Genomic DNA, 22650 nt, shown 5'->3' with positions numbered 1-22650 from the left:
TCTTTATATAATACAGAAGATTAAATTTACAAATATGAAATTACTACTGAATAAGACTATCAGTCTTATTTAGAATTTCACTCTTTGTATCAGTCAATCTGATCAAGTGCAAGTAAAGTTATTTGCATGTGTTTTGTTTTTTTTCCTGTGAAGCTTTCTTTGTATGTTTGCAAATATGACTAATTTAAACAGCAAAATATTTACAGGCTGGCAGTCCATGTGTTGACGCAAGGTTCTTGAGTTGCAAGCAGCAGTGGTGTCCATGTATTGTCCAAGGTTCTTGAGTTGCAAGCAGCAGTGGTGGTTTCTCATCTCTCTAGTTCTGCTTCCAGGATTTCTCCCCATGTGTCAGCATCCATCGGACACATGCTTTTCTCTGGCAAGTTGTTTTGTGAGTGAACGTTACTGTATTTCCCACTGAGCCATTCTTGTTTTACTTTGCTTTTCCAGTAGTTTCTTAGTAATGTGATCTGATGGAAAAACAGACAGCTAAAATCTTGGAAGTAAACAGAATTAAGCTGCATTCAATATGGATAAGTTTTTTGCACTGGAAGAGTTAGTGCCAGAAAAAGGATTTGGAATGTGTCTTTGATACCTGAATGCCAAGCCCAAAATTGGGTCTACTTCCATCTTTTATAAGTTAGGTTGAGGATCATTTCTTGCCTCAGTTCTTAGAGGTTGAAAATGATGGGGAAATGAAAACCCTAAACAAGAATTCATCTTCCTCCTTATTTAAAAAAAAAAAAAAAAAAAAAAAAAAAAAAAAAGCCTTTCACTTTCTCTTCCTGTTTAGGTTTTTTATGACCTTTAAGTCTGGCTCATGCTCGTAACACAGGCTGGTTGTATTCTTCTATTCAACCAACCTTTTAGTGCATGAAATGCTTGCTTCGTTTATTTGTTGCTCGTTCCCCCTCTAAAATAGAAACAAAATAGAGATCTGGTGCAGAGAGATTTGTAAACTGTTGAGCAAGAGCTGAAAGATGGCTACATTTGGAGGTCAACACCTTCCTGCTTAAGGCAGGGAGTGCGAGTCCAGAATTCTTTTAATTACTATTTTTTATATTTTGCTTGCTCTCTTTTCACACCTCACTGTTTGCAAATGCACCAGCTCAGATAGGGTGGGGATCGCCCTCTAGCAAGGTCAGAAGAATAACTGTGAAACCATTCCTTTCCTGATCTGCTTCAGTTTGGAAGCTGGACTCAACACTGTTCAGCACATCTAGCTGCTCTCTCTTCAGCGCAGCCAGAACCTGGAATGTATGTGTGTGTAGGCTGCTCCAAAACAGCATCTGCAAGCTCCTGTGAGCTCCTTCTTTCCTTTTGCTTACCCCACATTCTTCCTCTTGGATGCATATTGCTCAAAATGTATTGAGATAAAGCTATCTGGAATTTTTTCTTCACAGGCAGCATCATTCCAGTGAAGCACAACAAGAGCTCATACACCATCAGACAGACAGGCTATGCTATTTGGCCACCTGGGTGCTGGGCTGACTCACATTCAGCCAGCTAACGGCCCCACAGCCTTCACCTCAATCCAGCTTTCCAGCCACTTTGCTTTGGTGATTTTGGGACTAACTAGAAATCGAAGAGCAAGCAAAGGAGGTTCTGTGTAAGAAAGAAGATATCGGAAGTAGAAAAATGATATAGACGTTTCTATAGGGGATGTGTTTGTGTGTATTTAACTGGATTCCCAGTTTGGTTTCGCTGCTGAGCCATGCTGGCATTACAGTGGTTCTCCAAGCATCTGGCATTAGCCTTGGACAGATGAGAAACACAGATTTATGTAATCTATTTGCGTATTTCTGCCACGAACCCCAAGGAGCTTCAAAGCTGCCGCCACCGTCACTCACGTTCCATTTACCTTCCACGAATATCCACTTCCCCTGTCGCCATCGATCTCCCGCTGGCAGACAGCCCTCACCGTTAAGCAGTGGTTTTTCCACAGCCAGTCGTTGCCGTCAATGGCGAGCCGCCAGCGCCTGCACGTCATGGCAGCGCTGCACAGGCTGCGGGGGTCGAGGGAGCTGAAGATCCGCACGCTGACTTCGGGAGGCAGGAGCGCCACAAAGTCGGCTGGAGCTCCTCTCCTCTTCTTGTCGGGACGGAGAAGCGTCGGTTCGCCACAAGTCAGCGACTGCTTGTTTCTCTTGGCTGTCTTCTGCATCATTCAGAGCTCTCGCCGAGTCAGGTCGGCACGCCTGAGCGAGGAAAGAGCGACAGTTAACGAGCATCCCACGTTACTGCTGCCTGTGTGGAGTTATGGATGCCGCCCCGGTGGCACGGCAGTGCCATCGGCTGAGCCTCACTGCTGTCTCCTTCGACACCCTTTCAGCCCGCGGCCGCCGCTAGCCGGCCCTGAGCCGAGCACAGGTGCGCTGCGGCGCGGCGCTGACTGGACCGCCCGTTCCCGCCAAGCCGCTGACGGCCGCAGCTCGACCGTTACCGCCTCGCGCCCCCGTACCCGTCCTCCTTTGGAAGCGCTCCGCCATCAGCGCCGCGCCTTGTTGACAAACAGGGCGACCTCCACGGCGCATCGCGCATGCGCGCGGCCCTTGTCGCAAGCCTTGCCGGGACTCGTAGTTCTCCCAGCCGCGCGTCAGAGAGCGGCGAGTCTCGGCGGCGGCAGCGGCGGACTACAATTTCCGGGCTCGTGCTGCCGCGCCGGGCGGAGCCGGGAGGGATTTAAACACCAACAGCGGCCGCGCCCTCTCGGTGTGCGGCTGGGGCGGGGCGACGTGAGGGAGCTGAGCTCGGCATGGCGGGCGTGCGGCTGGCCCCGTGTGACGGGGGCTGCCCCGTAGCGCTGCCGCCCGGGGAGACTCTGCTGGGACGCGGCCCTTTGCTGGGTGTAAGTGCGGGCGGGGCGCGGCCGGGCCGTGAGCTGAGTGCTGTGCTGAGCCGAACTGCCTGTAGTCGTCGTTTAGTGATGTGGGGTGGAAATGGGTTCGGTGGTGCGGAAGCGATGGCAGCGATGCCGTAAATCAGTTGATTAGGAAGCTCTAGGACTTAAGGTGTCGTGTTAGAAAGCAGGCTTTCTTTATTATCAGTGCTGGGTGCGTGGGGGCTGAGCTCCTCCTGTCGTGCACGCCTCGCAGGGAAGATCTCCAGTTTATACACATCATACGCAGGTTTTCCTGGTGATTTTGTATTCAGTGTTACCTGTTCAGTCACTGATTCCAAGGAGAACATCCCTATTTTCTTTGTACAGAGGCACGGTAGAACATCCTTATTTACTTGATCCGGAGTCACAGCTCTCTGTTATCTCAACAAACTGCAGGGCTGCCAACCAGCGAGCTTAACGGAGTCTTTACAACTTCTATCAGAACTGTCATCTATAAGGACTGTTCCTGCCACGTGCTGAATGGGGTGGGAGTGGTGGGGGATTTGCAGTGTTCCTGCAAACACAGGTCATCATAGAATGGCCTGGGTTGAAAAGGACCACAATTGATCATCTGGTTTCAACCCCCGGCTATGTGCAGAGTCGCCAGCCACCAGACCAGGCAGCCCAGGGCCACGTCCAGCCTGGAAGATGTCTTTGCAGCAATGCAAGAGGTGCATTCCAGCAACTCCTGTCCTGAAAGCAGAGTGTTACTGTACTGTTATTTCTCATTTTCTTTTGAAGCAGACTTCTTCTTCCCTGGTCAGAGTGTTTTTTGTGCCGACAGTGATGCTGACATCCCATAGCACATACTGGTAGCTATTTAAAGCCTATACACTTCTTGTGTTTCTCTCTGTTGTGAGATGTCAACAGTGTCTTCAGCCACTTCTGCCTACTGCATGATCATACAGTCATACAATGGTTGAGGTTGGAAGAGACCTTAAAGCCTGCCCGGTTCCAACCCCTGCCATGGGCTGGCTGCCCCCCACAAGTTCAGGCTGCCCAGAGCCCGTCCAACCTGACCTTGGGCACCTCCAGGGTTGGGGCACCCACAGCTCTGTGGGCAGTAATGGTGGTTAGCAGTGAATAGAAGGGTATTTAGACACCCTGCCCCATCCTGTGTAAATGAATTAATTAATGTAAGGATGAACTATTCATTAAAAATAATAATAATAATAATAAAAACAAAACAAAAAAAAAAAAACCACCTGGAGTTTCAGTATGTGCTTGTGAGAAGTATTTAGTCTCTGGAGCATCTGGACTGAGGCTTTTAAAACCAGATCCGAGCAGCTGAGTAAGTGGTCTCCTACAGAGCAGCAGATTTGCAAGCGCTCAAGTGAGAGCTTGCTAAGATGTGCTGGACTCCTTAGGCTTCTGATTCTGAAAATTGGATCTTAAATATATGGATCTCACATCGCTTTTTTATCTCCTTTTCAGATTACTGATAAGCGAATATCCCGAAAACATGCCATATTGGAAGTGGTGGGTGGCCAGGTTCGCATCAAACCGGTAACTTCAGTCTCTTTATTTACACCTACAAAGCCAAAATACAGCTGCTGCAGTTTATTTTAGGTTTTCTTGTGATGTTACACTTGTGATTTGAGAACAGCGTTCAGTTTTCCTTGCTCTCATTTCATAACCTTTGCTTTCACATTCAGTGTCATTCTAACTTCAGGTAATATTACTAATGTTTTCATACAGAATAGTGATTGGGTGAATCAAATAAAACACCGCAGAGGTTTTTTATGTTACTTTATAGTCCTGCTTTTGCTTTTGAGACAGAGATACATTCCCTTTACTGATTTTCCCCTGATTCTTCTCCAAAAAAAAAAACCTCTGAATTTACAACCTTTGCTCTTCAGCAAATCATAGAATGATAGAATGGCCTGGCTCAAAAGGGACCACAGTAATCATCTAGTTTCAACCCCCCTGCTATGTGCAGAGTCACCAACCACTAGACCAGGCTGCCCAAATAAGTCTTCTTTTCTTCTTTTCCAGATAAACCCATTTGTTGTTAGAGGGAAGTTTTAAACTTACTCAAACGCTTGGGTTTCTAAAAATTGGAGGTGTTTTTGCAGTAATTAACTCATCAAGTCTTCATATAGTTACAGTGAATTGAGAGCTTGTGCACAGGCTATGCTAAAACATTTCAGATATGTGTGGATGCTGCTGTTTCTGTTAGAACAGAGTTGTGACTGTTTTGCTCACCAGTGCTGTGAGGGCCAAGAGGAGCTGCTCTGGTGCCACAGGTTAATTTGCGCTGGTATCTCTCAGTTTCAGGCTTCGTTTATTTCAAAGGCTTGGCTGAGTGTTGTAGGAGTTGTGTGCCAATGGCATTTGTATCCTAGTTCTTCAGTTCACATGCTGCTAACTCTGCAAATGTGAGCTGTGGCCCTCGTTTCTAGGTCTGGAAACCTGCTAAGACCACGTTTACTTGTGTTTTCCCCACTAGTTTTGAAATTTACCTTCCCACCAGTTCACACTTAGTTTTGTTTTACATTGTTGTTTTTTTTTTTAATCTTGTTTTATTGGGTTGTATTTGTTTGTTGGTTTTTTTTTTTCAGAATCCAATTGGATTGAAATGTTAAGAATCCATTTTAGATACTGAAATAGCAAACCACCTTTTCACTAACTAGTTCAGTTAATTGTGCTATCTTGTGTACATGCCTATTTTTGTCTTTAATGTTTTGCTATTGCAGCTTTGCTGTAGCTGTTCCTATGGCGAATCTGCTTTGTATGATAGAGCTTGGTGTGTGTTACCCAGCCATGTTATGTACGTGTGTGCTTTTTTAATGCTGGCTGTTCTTTCTGTCTCACAGATTCATGTAGATTCATGCTTTTATCAGTCTCCTGAGAACGGCCGTCTGCTACCATTGGAAGCTCATGAATGGCACTCATTGAAATTTGGTGATAGCTTTTCCCTGATGGTTGACAAATACATCTTCAAGGTCCTTTCTGCTCAACCTGTGGAGAGTGCAGAGAGGTATCAATATCTGCCAATTATGATCCTGTTCTCAGCGACAGCTTTTTTTTAACCATTAAATAGAGTCTTTTTCACATAGGGGCCCAACAGGTGATGCCCAGAAACCACTAAGTCTAGGAGGTGTATATGACAAGTGGTCTCAATTCTGGGAATATGGTGTTCTGTATTCTATGTGCTTCAGTGTTATTTAGTTTAATCCTCTTCTTGGAGAGTGTTAACAGCATTGCATGAAAGTGTTTAAGAGTGAAAGCAGTGGTTTGATATTGCTTGAATGTAAATTTACGTACTCCAATAACTATATCTGTGCTCATCTGGTATTATGCTTCACCTGCGTAATGATAAGTTCCCTTTTCTATCACAATAGTTTGAAATGATGTTAATTACTTGCCTGAAGGAAGAAGTCTTAAGTACCACTGCCAAATGCTGAGTGCCTTCCATAGTCATCCCCATATCCACGTTACGTGATCACGCCATAACTGAAAGTAACTGCATTCATGACATTTCGACTTGGTGTTAGCTTATCATGAGTGCTATTTTCTAACATTTGGAGAGGAAAAATAAAAAGAAATAGTGTCAGAAGCATAGTTCTCATTTTGATATTCATCAGATTTGTTTGCTTGCACACTCATTAGAATATTTGATTTATTAGGTTGTTTATTAGGTTATTTATTATTGTTTATTAGGTTACTAGATTATAGTATTAGAGTTGAGAACTGGTTAAACTTTTCTTTAAATGAAACTTAAGCAACATCCACATCACTGAAAGCTGTTAACTTCAGGAAAAAAAAATGGTTTGCTGTGTTCTAATATTTGACCAATGGCAAATATCCTCAATGCAGCATGATATTTACGTAAAAAAAACTCAAGTCACTAAGTCTAGAAAGTCAGATACATGTTTTGAGTTCAAAATGACACTGAGAAGTAAATGAACGTAATTTGAATAAAAATTGTGTTGTTTCTTATGTAGAAACTTGGCAATTTACATTTGGGAGGGAGCTAATACTGTAAACAATTCAAAAATGGATTTAGAGCGTAGCAAATTGCAAGCAATGACTTCAAGTTTTGTTGTGGCAATGGCTATTATATATAATGAACTTTAAAAAAGCTAAAGCACTACAGCAGGGATCAGTAATTACTGGAAAATCACTGGTTTAAAGTTCAGCAGAAGGTAGAAAGACATCTTTATTTCCTCTAAAAATTGATGTAAGAGCGCGTTAGGTTCACTTTGTAAGTTTAATAGCAGAAGTTCAGATTGGCTTCTGTGTAAAAGGAGTGCATGTTCATATTCATGGTGGGTTTGACTACTTAAGAATGATTTTCTTTCCTCAGGAATAATGAAGATGCAGAAGCAGCAGTAAATGTTCGCCCTGTTGAGGTATCTCACAGTCCATCGTTACCTGAGCCAGCATGTTCCACCTCTGAGATGCAAGGTAGCACAGAAATAAGAAGCAGTGACTCTACTTCCACACATCTGGTGAGTGCTTAATTTTTTACAGGAAAATGTGGTATGTGTAAGGATGTGTGTCTTTCTGCTTGTCTTCTTGAGAAGTCAGCTTGGGCAGACCAGGTTATTTGCTCAAAATATATTTGTTTTGATTGGCTTATATGCTACAGAAGTATATAAATTGATACTGTAGATTTGTGTTTATGGCAAGTCTGTTACAGTCATGTGTTCTCTGAAATACACAAAAAATAACATAGCTGTTACTACAGGAATATTTTGAGCTAATATTTTGAGCTCAGTGCTAGAGCTGAATGTGGTACTACAGAGCCGTGCCAGGTTCTAGTCTCTTGTCAGTTACTGCCTGCAAAGGGAATTATTCCTAGGGGAATAAGAGGTAGTTCTTTCGATCAACCTGAAAAACTCTAAAATTCATATCTGGAGAAATTGAATTGCAGATGCCTTGAGCTGCCTGTTCATTGGAATCATGCAGCAGTGATGGAGTTGTGTTGTCAAAATCTTCACAGGCGCGTGTAGGTAGCTGTGTTTTTAGAGCAAGCATTGTGTGTTGTTTTTACTGTCTGTGAGTAAAATTGCCTTCAGACAGTCTGAAAAATTCCTTTGGCTCCATAAACCGTTTTTCTTAGAGCTTCTGTTGTGTGTAAAGCATCACAGTGCTTGCTAAAAGGGACACTTTGAGTGACATGGTTATATGGTAGGTAGTAACTAAGTACAATGAATGAAATGTTGGCCTTTGTCAGAGTAGGGATTCCTGGATTGTTTACTTACCTTTTAGCAGATAGTGCCAAATTGGTGGTATTTCATTAAACAGGTGCATATTAAGCATAACTTTGGTGTATTTAACTTCTTACAATGTTTAGAGTGTGATTTCTTTCTGAAGGAAGCAATTGAAAGAATGCTAGCGGAACTTTTTTGACAAAAGTTTTTTGACAAATAGGCATTTGTTGTTTGTTAAACCCATTTACTCCTATCTTTTTTTGGAAACTGCATAGAACAGTTATTTTAGGATCTTGCTATGAAACTTTCAGTCTTCAGTCTTTTATACATTTATTCCAAAGGTCTGAGGAACTTTGTACTGAATGAAAGCTTCTATAAATGCCATTTCTCTGTGAATAGAAACTATTAGCAGTTTCAGGCAATGGGCACTCTCTGAAAGTTAGTAACCCAGGCTACTTTTGAAGGATCTAACTGATGACAGGCTTGTGTTCCAGTTTTACTCTCTTGTAAGTGACAAAAAGTATTAAAGAGTAAGTATTGTTCCAGGTTCCTTTTTGTGATGATGGTGAAGGTGAACAGTCAAAATCTATTCAAAGGAAAAGGGTGCTTCCATCATGGATGCTGGAAAAAGACCTCCTGGTTCCAAGGATTTCTGAGCCTATAATGAAAGGAGGTAAGCTCACAGTGTAGTATGTTTGCATATCAATATTCAGTATATGTTGATGTGTATCTTAAAGCACAAGTATTACTCCTCTAAACAAAGTCCAGTTGGAGTACAGGAAGCGGAAAAAGTTGTTGAAACCATGCTTGCACATCTGCTGATATTCCTCATGGCTTTTACCCAGTGTTCTACTTAGAAGTAACTTTAGATTTCCACTGTGTTCAGGGTTTTGCAGTAAAAGCTGTGTTCCAAAAGTAACTTTTTTTTTTTTTTCTTTCAAGGTGATAGATACAAAAAAAGCCAAGGAAGGGGAAAAAGCGATATGGAATCTTTAAAATCAGAAGTAAGTGTTCTGCAGGGAATGAGATCAGCTTCTGAAGAAATTAAAGAGAATTTTGAAGATGAAGAGCAAGATGAGGAGGAAGGGAGACGACTGTCCTCTTCATTACAGGTAACATTTTGCTGTTAGCAAAATGATGGTATTTCAAAAATGTAGTTGGCAATGTCGTAGTGTAAGGTTGCGTTTAGAATTTAACTATGTGTTCTGCTTGTAGTTTGTGTTCAACACTTGTCCAGTGAGCTGGCATTTCAGAAACAGCTCTGTAACAAGGAAGCTTTCAGAGACTTGATAACGAGTGTTTTTTGTGCTTCTTTCTTGAGACCTGGGATCTGGGCTGTGATTGTTCCATAGAAACACCATACTTCCAGCTTTGCAGCAAGAGATCTGGAAGATGGGACAAAGTACTGCTCTAGTAGTCTCACTTCAAGTGGCTTTGGAGCATGGTTTGTTTTTCTGAGAAGTCTTTAGGGGATTAGGTGATGGATGATGATGCTGATACAAGGCAGCTGTGGACTTTACCCAAACTAGTGCCATTCTAGTTGGTTAAATTTTGTGACTGGTACAAGCCCCATGAAACTGCTACATTTTGAAGGAAGATAGTGAGGAGTGTAGTAATGGCATTGCAGTAGGAGTCAAAAATGGAGGGGAATAAATCATGTGAAATCTAAAATTGTCTGTGATTGTGAGCAAGCAGAGTCTTAAGTCCAGCTAGGCAATGAGACAGTGTGTCTTCAAAGTAAAACTGCATTTTTAGGCAATGATATGCTTACTGATAGTGTCCTGCTAATAATGAAAAGATGTTTTGAGGATCATTATCAACAACAAACTCATTCTGGTGGGAACAAACTAAGGCTTGTACTGATTTTTAAATGAACTAGTTGGTGTTTCAAGCCTCTAACACTAGAACTGCTTGGATCTGTAACAAGATCTGAAAAATAGTTTTCATTTGTACGCTTCATCATTTTTCATGCTGCAAAACATGTATGTGGATTGTTTTTGAATCTTTGTTATTGAAATTACCTACTTGTGGAGAGTTTGAGCTTAATTGTGGGTAGTTTGAGCTGATTACTTGTGGGTAGCTTTGATATAATGTAGTATCTCTTCATCTGAAAATGTTTTCTTGAGTAACGTTAATGCTAGTGAGTGACTGTATAATAGAAGCCTCATTTCTTTCTGCTATTAAATAATTTCGTAAACGTTTATCTCAAGTACAGTAAAAAAAAAATTGACTCCTGAACTCTGTAGGAGGAAATAATGATTACTTTTGCTTGCTCAAACCAGTCACAGAAAACTGAAACATTGAAGTGTTGATATTGCAGGTTAAGAGCGAGAACCTCAACTCAGCTGTCGTGGCAGCCAGCCGCCAGGTGGCAGTGCAGTCATACACATGCCAAAAATGAATGCAACCTGTGCTGCTGTCTCATTTTCTTTCCATGCTAACAGTATTTTTCTTCTTTTAATAACTCATCACAAGATCTGATAACATGTGATTAATTTCCTGTGTTTTATCTAATGAGGGTAAAGCACGTGGTAGTGGGAGTCCCCACATTCGAGAGGCAAGTTAGGAAAAAGTAATCGAGTCACATTTCTGCATATGAAAGCTCATTTCCTTAATTGCTATTGTTTGAGCCTTATGTCGGGTGTCACAGAAGAGTCATTTGACCCTGAGTTGACTTATTTAATATGGTGCTCCAAGGATCACTTGAGATTCCTGCAGAATTTGCCATTTCTTAGTAGTATTGCTGCTCACTTACAGTTGCCTCAGGCTTTGGTGAACTCGTTAGTTTTGCATTGAAAAAAGCAAAATCAAATAGGAAGCAATCAGTCCATTTTCAAAGTGTGCCGAACACATCAATGCAAACTCAGTATGAATTCACAAAAGGTGGCACATCAGGTAATAAACTCTAGAGAGTAGAGATGTTTGAATAGTTATTTTACAGTGTCAGGGGTGTTCAGCTTTTAGTATGGGTATGCTTCCAGGTTACAGCTTGGTTATGTATCTTCTGCCTCTGAAGCACTCCTCTTTTAAGTGTATATTCTACTTTTAAGTGTATATATTCTGAATCTTGAAATGCAGGATTTGTCAAAACTGCAGTATTAGCCTGATGAGCTGTTTTATGCTTTAGCTCATGACCTTAAATCATTCCAGATGCCTTAGAGGTGAGATTAAGCTCAAGGTCTGTACTTATTGATTCCCATATATCTCTTATATATAGATAACCCATGAATCTTGGTACTTAGGTATTAAAATTGATTCTTGTAAAGTAATGTATGCTCTTCTAGAGTCTGCTGTATCCTGACATGTATAGCCCATCTTAATTTTTAAGGAGCAGTACTTTTAAATTTAATTTAAACTAAAATCCTTAGACTACTTAGAGGCCAAAGTGATAGGAGAGAAGCATCTACTTGTGAAGGAACTGAGGCTGAGGATGTAAGCTCTAGGATAAGGTTTTCTCTGTATTCTGTGCATGTTCTTAACCTCAACTTTTCATTTGGCAGCTGTATGTAGCAGCTAATTGGACTTTGAGAAGTGGAGATGATGATTTTGGAAACTGGAATGACAACACAAGGAAGAGTTTGACCTTAATGCTTTTAATTCTGTAGAGTGTAGATTTTCAAGTTGTTCAAAATGTAACTTTTTTCCACAGAGTGCATCTGGATTTCCTCTTGAAAGTACCATGGGAAACATGGAAAGAAAAGGCAAGACTGAAACAAAAAAAGCTGGAAGTTCTGTGGAAAAAAGTAACAGGCAGCTGCATAGTAAACGATCTAAACCATCAGGTCAGATGTCCAGTAAGATAAATAGACTTGAGGAATCAGAAAACAAAGGACAGCTTACTTGTTCTACAAGCCAACAAGCTCCACGGGGCAGGACTTCACCTACTGGTGCCCAGGAAGGTGCTTATGAGCCCAATGCAGATATGGATTACGACACTGAGATTTCTTATACAACCAAAGGTGCTGAGGCTTCAGAAAGCTCCAGAAAGACGAAGCATAAGAGGACGCCTTGCATGTATGGAGCAGCCTGTTACAGGTAAAGCAAACTTAAACTTAAAACAAACTTAAGCTGGTATATAATTGAGAAGTAATTTATTAGCTGTGGAACAGAAAACAGTGAAATCATCACAAGGTTTGATATGGGGGGGGGAAATCTTCTGGTAAGCATGGGACTGATAAAATTCTTTTTATGTGATTTGCTTCTTAAAATACAAAAGGAAGAGCCAGGTGGTCTTGTTAGCTGCTAATACAACCTAGCAGGGGATGAGGTACTTCAGCAAGTTAAAAGATAAAGTGGTAAGGGAAATAAAGGAAATAGGCAACAGAAGTCCATCTTAAAAGAACAAATTAACAAACCTGTACGTGCCAGCCAGGCACTAGTAGCAGCAAGGAGAAGAGGTGTACGTGGTACAAACCCAACCTAAACCCTGTGGGCTTGTTTTATTAACAGATAAAAATTTTATGAGAGTTTTAGTTATGGAAGTAATTGCATGCCTTGTGACTTGAACATTCAAAGTAATTTTTATCTGTCTTTCCTAAGTAATGAAGAATTATGTTTATTGTAAGTTGGCCAGCCAGGTTTCTTATTTAGCTTCCACTCACTGCCTAGAAATACAGCACAGCATGCTTAGAAACTCCATGTTAACCCTTATCTGGTTCCCTTCTTTGGTATATTTCAAGTGAAGTGCATTTCTTTTGTTCTCCCTCTCTTTTTGGTGACTGAAGATATGTTGTAAAAGTTTTCTGTGAGATACAGATGTAACAAAGAAGTCCCACAACATCAGGAATTTGTGTATGTTCTGTTGCTAGTTTCTTCTGCCCAGAAAAGATTTGGCATGTTATGTGTTGCTGCATCAAAAAGAAGATACAAACTCAGTGGTGATCTTGAAGCTAGCTAGTGAGCACTGTAGTAGAAGGTGTCTTTGAGCTCTGAATTCTTCCATGCAGACAGGAATGCAAGAGAAGGCTAATCTAGGAAACAGTCAGTGGGTCCAATGATGTTCAGGAAGCTTGAACATTAGTGAGAACAATCTAGCAAGAGTGTATGTTCATTATGTCTAATGCCACAGACAGCAGGGGAAATCAAAAGCTCAAAGATGCAGTGTTAATGATTGTGTCAAATTACCCACTTTTCATATATCTTTTTCATGTCTGTTTTTTCCCTTAATCACTATCATGAAAATATTTTACTAGTCCAGTAAGCTGATTCAGTAATGCAAATGCAGCATCTGCCTTGCTCCTACGACTTTATTTTGTCTCAAACTAGTTTTCCTGCATATGTGAGTTGAGTGGAATTAAACATTAGGAATCCTTCAGTAAATCAGAGGATTAAGAAAACGTGTTTTAGTTACAAATAGTATGGAATATTGGTTAGCAATATTGAGGCAAAGTGTTGCATCGTAAGGAAAAGCACGGTATGGGACAATGCACAACAAAATCTTACTCAGTCTGGTTGCTAGCAGATCCACTTTCATAAGCTTGTTGGTTAGGGGGATGGGTTTATACCTTCCAGTGTGAAGGTTTTTCTATGTCATTTCTGTAAGCTGGTGGATTCAGAAGGGACTGCCAGATGATTGATAACCAAGGGTGATGGCTGCAGGTGGTGACAGCTGCATTAGAACCTTCACATTCTGGCCATTACATCCTGTATGCGTATTGCTCTTGCTTTTGACCTACTGGTGCTTCTCTCAGCATACATCAGGCCCTTGTGTAAGCTGTGGTAGCCAAAACCTGATCAGAAGTGAAGTGAGTAGTTAGAGAAGTACAACTCACATAGCACATTTAATTGTAACAGGTGTTGTGCTCTTACTGATCAAACCTTTAGTGCCTAGAAAAAATAAAATTCAAAACGTTCAAACGAATGAAAGCCTTTATAAAAGGGAAGAGATGTGCATGTAAGCTTTAGATTTTCTGCAAGGAGGGCTGTTGATACAAGCTATGCACATCTCTGCTTATATTTGTTTTGCTAGATATCATTGGACAGCACCTAGGAGTGGAATAAGCACAAGTTATCCAGGTAAAGGTAAGATAAAAGATGTTTGTACTAGTTTGAGCATCTGAAGCACACGTTTAAGATGCTTCACAGACAGCATGTAATTTGAGGAGCATGATCTGCTGGCCCAAAAAGCCCTGAGCATATTGGAAGACACATCAAGAATCTTTCCTTTTTCTTCCTTTTCCATTATTCCTTTGGAGTTTGTTTGATTTGGCTTTGGGGAGGAAGATCAAAGTTCTGTTGCTCAAGTAGGGTTTGAAGAAAAATTTTGGAAGAAAATGTGCATCTTCTAAAATATAATAGCTTGTCTAAATGGCAGCTATTAGTAATTCTTTCCTTGGTAAAAATAATGAAGTACATTTCTTATTCTAGGAAAAAGTAGAAAAATGATTTCGCAGAACACTAGTCACTTCCAGATCCCCTTGAGGAGATGAATTATGTCTTAAATGATTTTGAATTCTTGCAAATACCGTTAATAAGGTAGTTTTGTGCACTTAGAAAACAGAGCAAGTAAAATGATTTGGTTTCATCTCATTTATTTTTTAAATGGGAAAGGAAATGAGCAGCCAGCTCCACGGTGCCTGAATTTCATTTAGGAGGTGATGTTTTCTGAGAACTTGTGGTAGAATAAATGACAAGTAAATGCAACCCTGCAGTAGTATCTACTGAAATAGTGTTTATTTGTCCTACAGCTTGCAAAAATTAGCAGAAAAGACCAGGTCAAGAAGGCTGTCACCTTTGTAAATACATAGAAGGGATGCTGTAATTTCTTATAAGCAGCTCATTGAAGAGCTTATCTGTGGTTCTTGTGTACTCAAAGGAGTTAGTGTGATAAGTCACTGAAGTGTTTTCTGGGTGTCTTTGGAAAAATCATTTGTTAACATATCCCCTGTTCCTTGCTTGTAAGTGTTATATTTGGAAAAAGTATCTCTTAAAGAAATCATAGGAAAAAAGTAGATGTGCTTCTGGTAACAGCATGTTAACTGTGTCATTTTTGTAGTGTTTATTTTTTTTTATCTGTGTCCTGAAATCACAACTCATTTTTCTGTTTGTTTTAATATCACTTAGAAGTTTTATAAAGCTTTAAAGTTCTTTAAGTGGTGTTTATAGCTTCCTTGTCTTGCGTTGTGTGCATTCCAACCTATTGACTAGAAGCAGTTACACAGAGGTCAGTTAATAAACCATTTTGTTTGCTACATCTTGGATCCTTCCTGTGTAAACAGTATAGAGCAGAAGGCTGTTTATGCCAGAGATGTGCTCTCACTGCTTGCATTGCTGATTCAGCCACATGCAGAGCTGTTATGCCTTGTAGTACAGCTTCATTTCCTCATTGCTCAGATTGGAATGTGATACTTCAAATAAGATGCCAAGGTAGCCAAGGCAAACTGTACAAACTGTAGTTAGTGAACTATTCAGTAGACATTTGGAGTAATGTGACAGCATTTAAGTAAGAAGTTGTATGCATAACAGAACTACTAGTTGATACAGGTTGTTTGAAGCAAATATATTATCCCCAAGTGTACGTGGAGTCTACTGCAGTGGTTTGGTTGCCATGCATTGGGCCTTCCAACTCAAGCTGAGGCTGCAGTAGTAGTTTCTGTAACTCTTCTAGTGCTCCACTGGGAGCCAAAACTGAGCAAGTCAGGCTATGAGCAGGATTGGTGCCGTGTGATTACTTTAGGAGATGGTACATGGGCTGGAGGTCTTGAACCTTGATATACTGAAGGCAAATAGGAAAAATTGATGTTTTAACTGTTGCTGAGACAAAAACATCCTTCTGTTACCCTGAAAGTAGGTCTTATGTGCTGCATAAACATAAAAAATTGTACTTGTGTACTGACAGAAGAATGAGTGTAAATGGGACAGTGAATTCTCCATATATGTATTTGTCTTCTACAGGAGGAATCCCGTTCACTTTCAGCAGTTCAGTCACCCTAATGATGATGATTATTATGAAACACACAGTGTAACTCAAGATGACAACGATAACCGCCCCGAATGTCCATATGGAACTGCTTGCTATAGGTAAGAGGCACTGTATGAAATGGCTTTACTTATTTTACAGCTTAAGACTGTTCTCTGCAATTACAAAGTGACATAAAAGCAAAGAATGGTTTTTGAATTAAATCTTGAGTAGAGCATATCATTGTGGCTCATGTTCTTGTCTTGGTGCCTTTTGAAATTTACTGTGGATAGGCTGCTACCTTCCAAGCACTAAAGTCTGTGCAAAATGTTTGGTAGTGATTTCAGCCTAGCAAACATGGAATCTTAACTTCTGGAAACTATTCACTAAAATAGATTTTTAACTTTTAACAATAACACCCTTTTTAACTTCTCGCCATGTAGCAAACTCCTTTTTTATGAACACTAATTTATTGCTACATATGTTGTTTATGATAAACTTTTAGTTTAAATTTTGATAAAGTGTATTTTGAGTCTTTTTTCAAAATCTCTATGTTAATTATTATCTGACTCCCTAGAAAGCATAATTCCGGTAGCAACAATAAAATCCAATTTCTAGTTTACTGTACTTTCTTTTAAGTGCTGTTGATTTTCTGAGAGATTGTTTTATTCTATTTTTTCTTCAGTGTTTAGATTTTAAGCATTTATTTAGCAGATCTTAGCATAGATCAGTTGGAAGGGACATACAGAGATCAGGTACTGCTGCCTGACCAGTGCAGGGCTAATCAAAACTTAAAGCATATTGTTAAGGGCATTACCCAAATGGCTTTTGAACACTGGCAGGCTTGGGGCATCACCCCCTGTGTAGGAAGCCTATTACAATGCTTGACCTCCCATTTTTTTTTTTTGTTAGTGACTACTGAGTAGTTGACTATATGGACAGAAGAATATATTTTGAGGAAATAGCACTTCTTCTCAGGCATATTGAAACTTACAGCTGCTCTTAATAGAGCTTGTATATATTCAGAGCAGAAACATTTTCCACTTTCTCTTCGAGAAAGCATAGGTGACTCTAAAGAATGTGTTCTCTATGAAATACAACAATGTGTTGTGGACGAGTTTATTACTCAGAACAAGAAATCTGGATTTATCCCAGTAGTGAAGTTGCCAAGGTGCATTTCAGCAGTGCAGTGGGTACTGAATACAAAAACAAAACACAGAGCACAGAGAGCGTCTTTGTAAGTTAATCAGTTCTTAATCTGTTTAATTATTTTGAGGCAAAGGGTATGAGGCACCTGTAAAGCAATGCTAATTCTTTAAACTTACCAACAGATGTGGATTGAAGAGTTTTCAAATAATTTTTGTTGTTGGCTACAATTTGAAGAGAGTGTAATCAAGAGAATGATCTAAACACTATGTCTTAACTTGTGATCTAATTGTCTGATACTGGTGATAGTAAGAGTACTGAAATAAGTAATTCCTTCTGTTATTGTACCAAGTATGTTGTAGGAAGCAGTACTTCCACTTCCCACTCAGATAAATACGGCTTTTAATGCATACATAATGTACTTCAGGATGGCAGTAGCTATGGAATTGTAAATGAAGTTGAAATGCTTGAATTTGTCACAAGTTGTGACATATATATGTATATACATAGCAAAAGTGTGTCTGTATTACTCTGTTCCTTGAAGAATAAAACATAAATAGCAACTAGTTTTACAAGGCAGTTTTTGTAGCAAAGATAGTTTGTAAAATACGCAGTAGCTGCGGTTGCAGACTCATCCTATAAGTTTCAAGCAGTTCCAAAGGGAGTGTCATAATTGAATAATGGATTTTAATTGTTGTTCAGAAGCAGAAATTGGGATAACTGAACTGATTTTCTTGAAGTTAGAAACTTACTTCTGTACAGAAAAATGGAAAATAGAGCAGAAACAATTTAAACAGGCAATCCCAAGAAAAGCCTGCAGTATACTAAAAAATTAAGAGCAATGCCAGTTACACTACACTCAGCTAAAATTTATTAGAGCAGCGTTGCTTAACAGTTTGCAGAGGGATTGTGATGAGGGGGAAAACATTGATGTGTGTTAGTTACCTGTGGTAGTCACAGCTTGGAGGAGAAGAACGTGTTGGCAGCCTAACAGTGAGTTGACTTAAAAATTTCTTTCATTGTTCTAAAGCTATTTATTTATTTATTTCAGAAGATGTGAGAAGTTGTAAGTTGAACTGCAGTAACATCCTGCAGAAATGAGTGATTCTTCCTGTGGTCGCTCTGTGTGATCCTTCAAAACAAGCAGTTCTTTCCAATGCTTCAGTTTCCCAAACTATTTTATTTGTATCCATATACTGCAAATCATGGAAGTTACACCTGGGTGTTTCAGACCTGCACTGTTATACAAGTTATATTCTGTTTTCATTCTTTATTAGAGTAAATAATTGGATCAGGTTTTACTGTGTTGAACCAGTGCACGTTACGTGGCTTTGGAGACGCATCTCAATTTTCATCAACCAGCTATTTTCTTAATAAGAAATAGTTCTTATTCAATCTGTTTTTAATCTTCCACCTTCGTTCTACAAGCACAAAGACTGCAGTAAAGTACTGACCACCAACTTTTATTTTGATGAATGTTGCTTAATGAAAATGGGTTTTGTGGCTGTAGCTGGGATGTAACATAGAAGTTTGTGCAGCAGAACAAATTGCATGATAGAAAAGGTCTGAGTCTCTGCAAGTCTGTAATGATTCCTTGATTTAAGTCTGAAAACTGTATTAAAGAGAACAATAAATTATAGGATTGTATGATTGTATAATTATATCATTCTTGTACAATTATACAATTTTATGATATTTGATTTTTTTTTTTCTTATAGTAAGTTTTCAGATAAAAGGTGAGGGGAATATGGGGAGGAGGTTGCTTCTTAATCTTGTGTTAAGGATTCAACTAACAAATCAGTTCATTTCTTCATTCAGGGTGTTCACCTTCCCCTGATCTGTGTTCATATCCAAAAATACCATGTAGTTCTGGGCTGTTTATGTGTTGAGCACAGGGGCAAATCATGCTTTTGTTGCTTTCTTCTTTTCAGGAAGAATCCACAACACAAGCTTGAATACAAGCACACTGTACCTCCAGGTAAGCTTAAGGCTGTATACATGTATACATAAACCAACAATGGATACAAAAATGTGGAATAACCAGACAGTTTCGATCAGACAATTCTTAGCATGTAATATACAGGAGCATAAAAAACAAGTAAAAGGTGCCATGTGGCAACTGGGCATTTCCATGAGCATAGTAATTTTTTTAATGAGTATTAAATCGATATAAATTTATAAATTAAATAGAGTATAAATATAAATAAAGTATAAATATGGTATCTTACATTAGCAGATCTCTCCTATCGGTTCAGAGCTGTATTAAGAAAATGAAAGCAGGGAATATATTTCAGTAACTGTCAAAAAACTCAGGGAGATGCCCTGCTTGTATTTTGTGTGCTCTTAAAGAATTCAAAGAGGAACTTCATGGTTTTTATACCTTTTTGATTGGACACTTTTTTTTTTTCTACTTGAAATCCCAGTGCTATGAAGAAGTCATCAGAGCAAATCTATTATGGACATGTAGTGATAATGTACTTCACCTAAAGAATTAGAATTATGACATTATTAAGGAGTAATTTATTGAGGTAACTGTAAAATATTTAAATACTTCAATTTGGGATTTGAAAATATCAATCTTAAAGACATTTTTCTTGGGGAAGGAATGGTTTATAGTTCCAAGAAAAGGTCACCTGGTGAATTTCTCAGCAATCCTTCAATACAAAATAGTTTTTTGGGGGCTGTGTGTTAAGGAGGAATTTTTCTGTTTGTGAGCACTGCATAATCACTGCAGTGTTTAAGAGGTCAGTCACTTACTGTAGCAGCTCCTGTGAATGACACTTCTCCTGGGTTGTACTCTGTCCTCATTAATAACCTTCTTTTCTTTAGTAACTGAAAGACGAACCCGACAACGAACTTCCAAGAATGGTGAGTGTGTTCTAATTCTGTGAACGGACACATCAGCGTGGGCCATAACCCACATGCTTAAGTTTTTAGCAGATGCTTGATAAAACTAAGAGAAAGTCATTGTTGTTTCATTTTTAGTGAAAACCTGCTTGCTTTTTCACAGATGAGAGTGCTGAAGTTCAATTTGTGCTAAGCCTCTTGAATGAGCATGTCTATTCCTCTCTGGAAGCAGACAAGAAATCAATCTGATGTTTCACATTTAAAAATGAGGATGGGTTCTGAGTTCATAAGTTAGTGGTGTTCTCTCTTGTACACTGTGCGCGCACACACAGCTCGAGTACCTGAAGCTTTGGTCTGAGGCTGCTAAGAAATGCCCATGGTTAATATAAATATTAGTGATCTGGACTGGGGTATACAGTGAGGGGAAAAAAAAATTTATGACTTCAAATGGAAGATAATGACAAAAATTGCTCAACAGACTTAGTTGTTAGGTTATCTTTAGATGAAATAAAGGAAATGACAGTCTGGGAGGAAGGCTCTATATTCAGTCCTAGTAAGGGCACACTTGAGGTGGGGGAATCATCATCCCTAGAGGTGTTCGTGAAATGTTTAACATGTAGTGAGGGACGTGGTTCAGTGGGAAATATTGGTGATAGGTGGATGGTTGGATTGGATGATCTGTGAGGTCTTTTCCACCTTGAAGATTCTTTGATTCTAAGAATTGGATGTGATTTTACTCAGAGATGTGACCTAAGGGCACAATAACATGATCAGAATACTAATGCAGTGTAACTAATGAGAAATTGTGGACAAACAAGGAAAAGGGAGATAGTGTAAACTTGCAGAGCATGAGTTATGCATGTCTATCAAAATCTGGAGACAAAGAAAATAAACTTGTTGAAGATTTGCAGCTGCTAACAAATGAAAGAAGAATGCACTGCTGCCATGGTAGTGCCAGTACAATATGGCTGCCAAGACAGAGCTTCACAAGGCAGAATTGGTTTAAATGGGTAAATTTGCCAACGCATTTGAGCAATAAAGGAATACTGCAAGACTATCCATCCAAAAGAGCTTGGGAATGTAATGCAAACAGCATCTGTTTCTTATAAAAAGAGGCTTTTTGTCTTTGATGCCTGCCATCAATACAGAGTATTGTGAAATACTAGGAAAGCAGAAGGCAATTTCATCACAAAGAGGTAAGTTTTTAAGGTAGATAGAAGACATAAAATTAGAAAATTGTGTAGTAAAATAGCCTAAGTGAACTAGGGAAAAAACAGGTAGACTACATTCCTCTTGGAAAAGAAGTGTTTAGCATTTCCTTAACCCTTGTTGAGAAAGAAAGCATAAACTATCCAGCATGGATCTTGGTTGAGAGCTTGGGATGTGTCATCTAGCAGGTTGTTGTCTTTTACTTGACACTTATGAAAGAAGTAAATAGGAAATAAAAGCCATATAAAATTATTGAGGAATTCGAGTATAAAATAGCCAAAGGCAGAAAATGTAGGGGCAAAAAAGCCATCTACCAGTAGCTAGAGATTAAATGGCAAGGAAGATGCATAGTTTTTGTCTTATTTTGCTTAGATAGTAAATCTGGTTAAATAACTCACATTGTTAATACCAGTGATTTAAAAAAAAAAAAAGGTTGGGACTGCATGAAGAGCACAGATTAAGCAACACCAAAAAACTTTCAGACCCTGAGATCCAGTCTTGGGTTGTATGTAGTTCTTGAAAATCATGAATAATTGATATGATCATAGAGACTAGAACCAGGGAAGTTCTTGCTTTCAAAAAAGAAGCTAGGGAGCTATATGCTAGTCAGCTTAAATTCTGGTTTGGGAATGGGGAGGTCTGATACTGATAGTGAAGAGGTAGAAGAAAATGTGATTTTTTTTGCTTGTAATTGTATGAATCCAGCTTGGCTCTGTGATATATCATTATGAATTACGGTTAGAGCCAACAGGTCAGTCACAGAACCATTGAACACAACCCTTTGGCTGTGTCCAGCCAACCAATTCCTAATACACTGAACAGTCCATCCTTCAAACCCACACCTCTTCAATTTAGAGAGAAGGCTGTGGTGAGGGACCACGTCAAAGGCCTTGCAGAAGTCCAGGTAGGTGACACTGATCACCTTTCCCCTGTCCACCGATGCTGTCACTCCATCATAGAAGACCACCACATTGGTCAGGCATGATCTACCTTTGGTGAAGCCATTTCTGACTTCACTGTAAAAAGGAACTCTGCGTAAACCCAGTAAGCAAAACTTGAGGTGACCAGGCACCTTAGTGATAGGTGATAAAGTTCTGCAGTAGATGTCAGAGAGAGATAACATGGTTCAACTTGTCATGAGGCTTTTGTAAATCTAACCAGAAACTGTCAGAATTAGGTAGGATGCTTCAGTTTATTCTCTGTCTTCTTGGGACAGATCAATTAATTAGTCTCTGGATTAAGTTTTTAGTTTTATGGTTATGATTCATGAATGCATTATTACATTTTTGTCCTTCCAGGAAAAAGGGGTTTAGAGGAAGACAGTGATGATGATGGCGAGCCAAATGAATATGATCTCAATGACAGCTTCATAGATGATGAGGAAGAGGAGTGTGAACCGACTGATGAAGATTCTGACTGGGAACCAAGTTCAGAAGAAAAGGAAGATGTTGAAACACTTGTGAAAGAAGCACAGGGATTTGTTAAGACCAAAAAGTAGCTGCACTGAATAA

General features: G+C 39.5%; 2 protein-coding genes across 2 annotated transcripts; one reads left to right on the top strand and one right to left on the bottom strand.

Annotated features, from left to right (window-relative positions):
• Positions 1-308: 308 nt before the first annotated feature.
• On the bottom strand, positions 309-2167 carry FBXO48 (F-box protein 48; the record flags this gene model as incomplete). Its single annotated transcript, XM_079532432.1, has 2 exons — positions 309-470; positions 1862-2167. The coding sequence occupies 2 exons, from the start codon at positions 2165-2167 to the stop codon at positions 309-311; spliced, it is 468 nt and encodes a 155-aa protein (XP_079388558.1).
• Positions 2168-2755: 588 nt separating this feature from the next.
• Positions 2756-22637, top strand: APLF (aprataxin and PNKP like factor; the record flags this gene model as incomplete). The annotated part of the gene is made up of 11 exons (XM_079550833.1): positions 2756-2848; positions 4316-4372; positions 5698-5861; positions 7191-7335; positions 8587-8713; positions 8983-9152; positions 11690-12075; positions 15934-16059; positions 19015-19061; positions 19913-19951; positions 22438-22637. The coding sequence occupies 11 exons, from the start codon at positions 2756-2758 to the stop codon at positions 22635-22637; spliced, it is 1554 nt and encodes a 517-aa protein (XP_079406959.1).
• Positions 22638-22650: the final 13 nt, after the last annotated feature.

The sequence above is a fragment of the Tetrao urogallus genome, assembly GCF_951394365.1.
Source record: "Tetrao urogallus genome assembly, chromosome: 2".
Taxonomy (NCBI): domain Eukaryota; kingdom Metazoa; phylum Chordata; class Aves; order Galliformes; family Phasianidae; genus Tetrao; species Tetrao urogallus.
The sequence above is the reverse complement of the archived record's forward strand: the minus strand, read 5'-3'. Positions and strand labels throughout refer to the sequence as shown.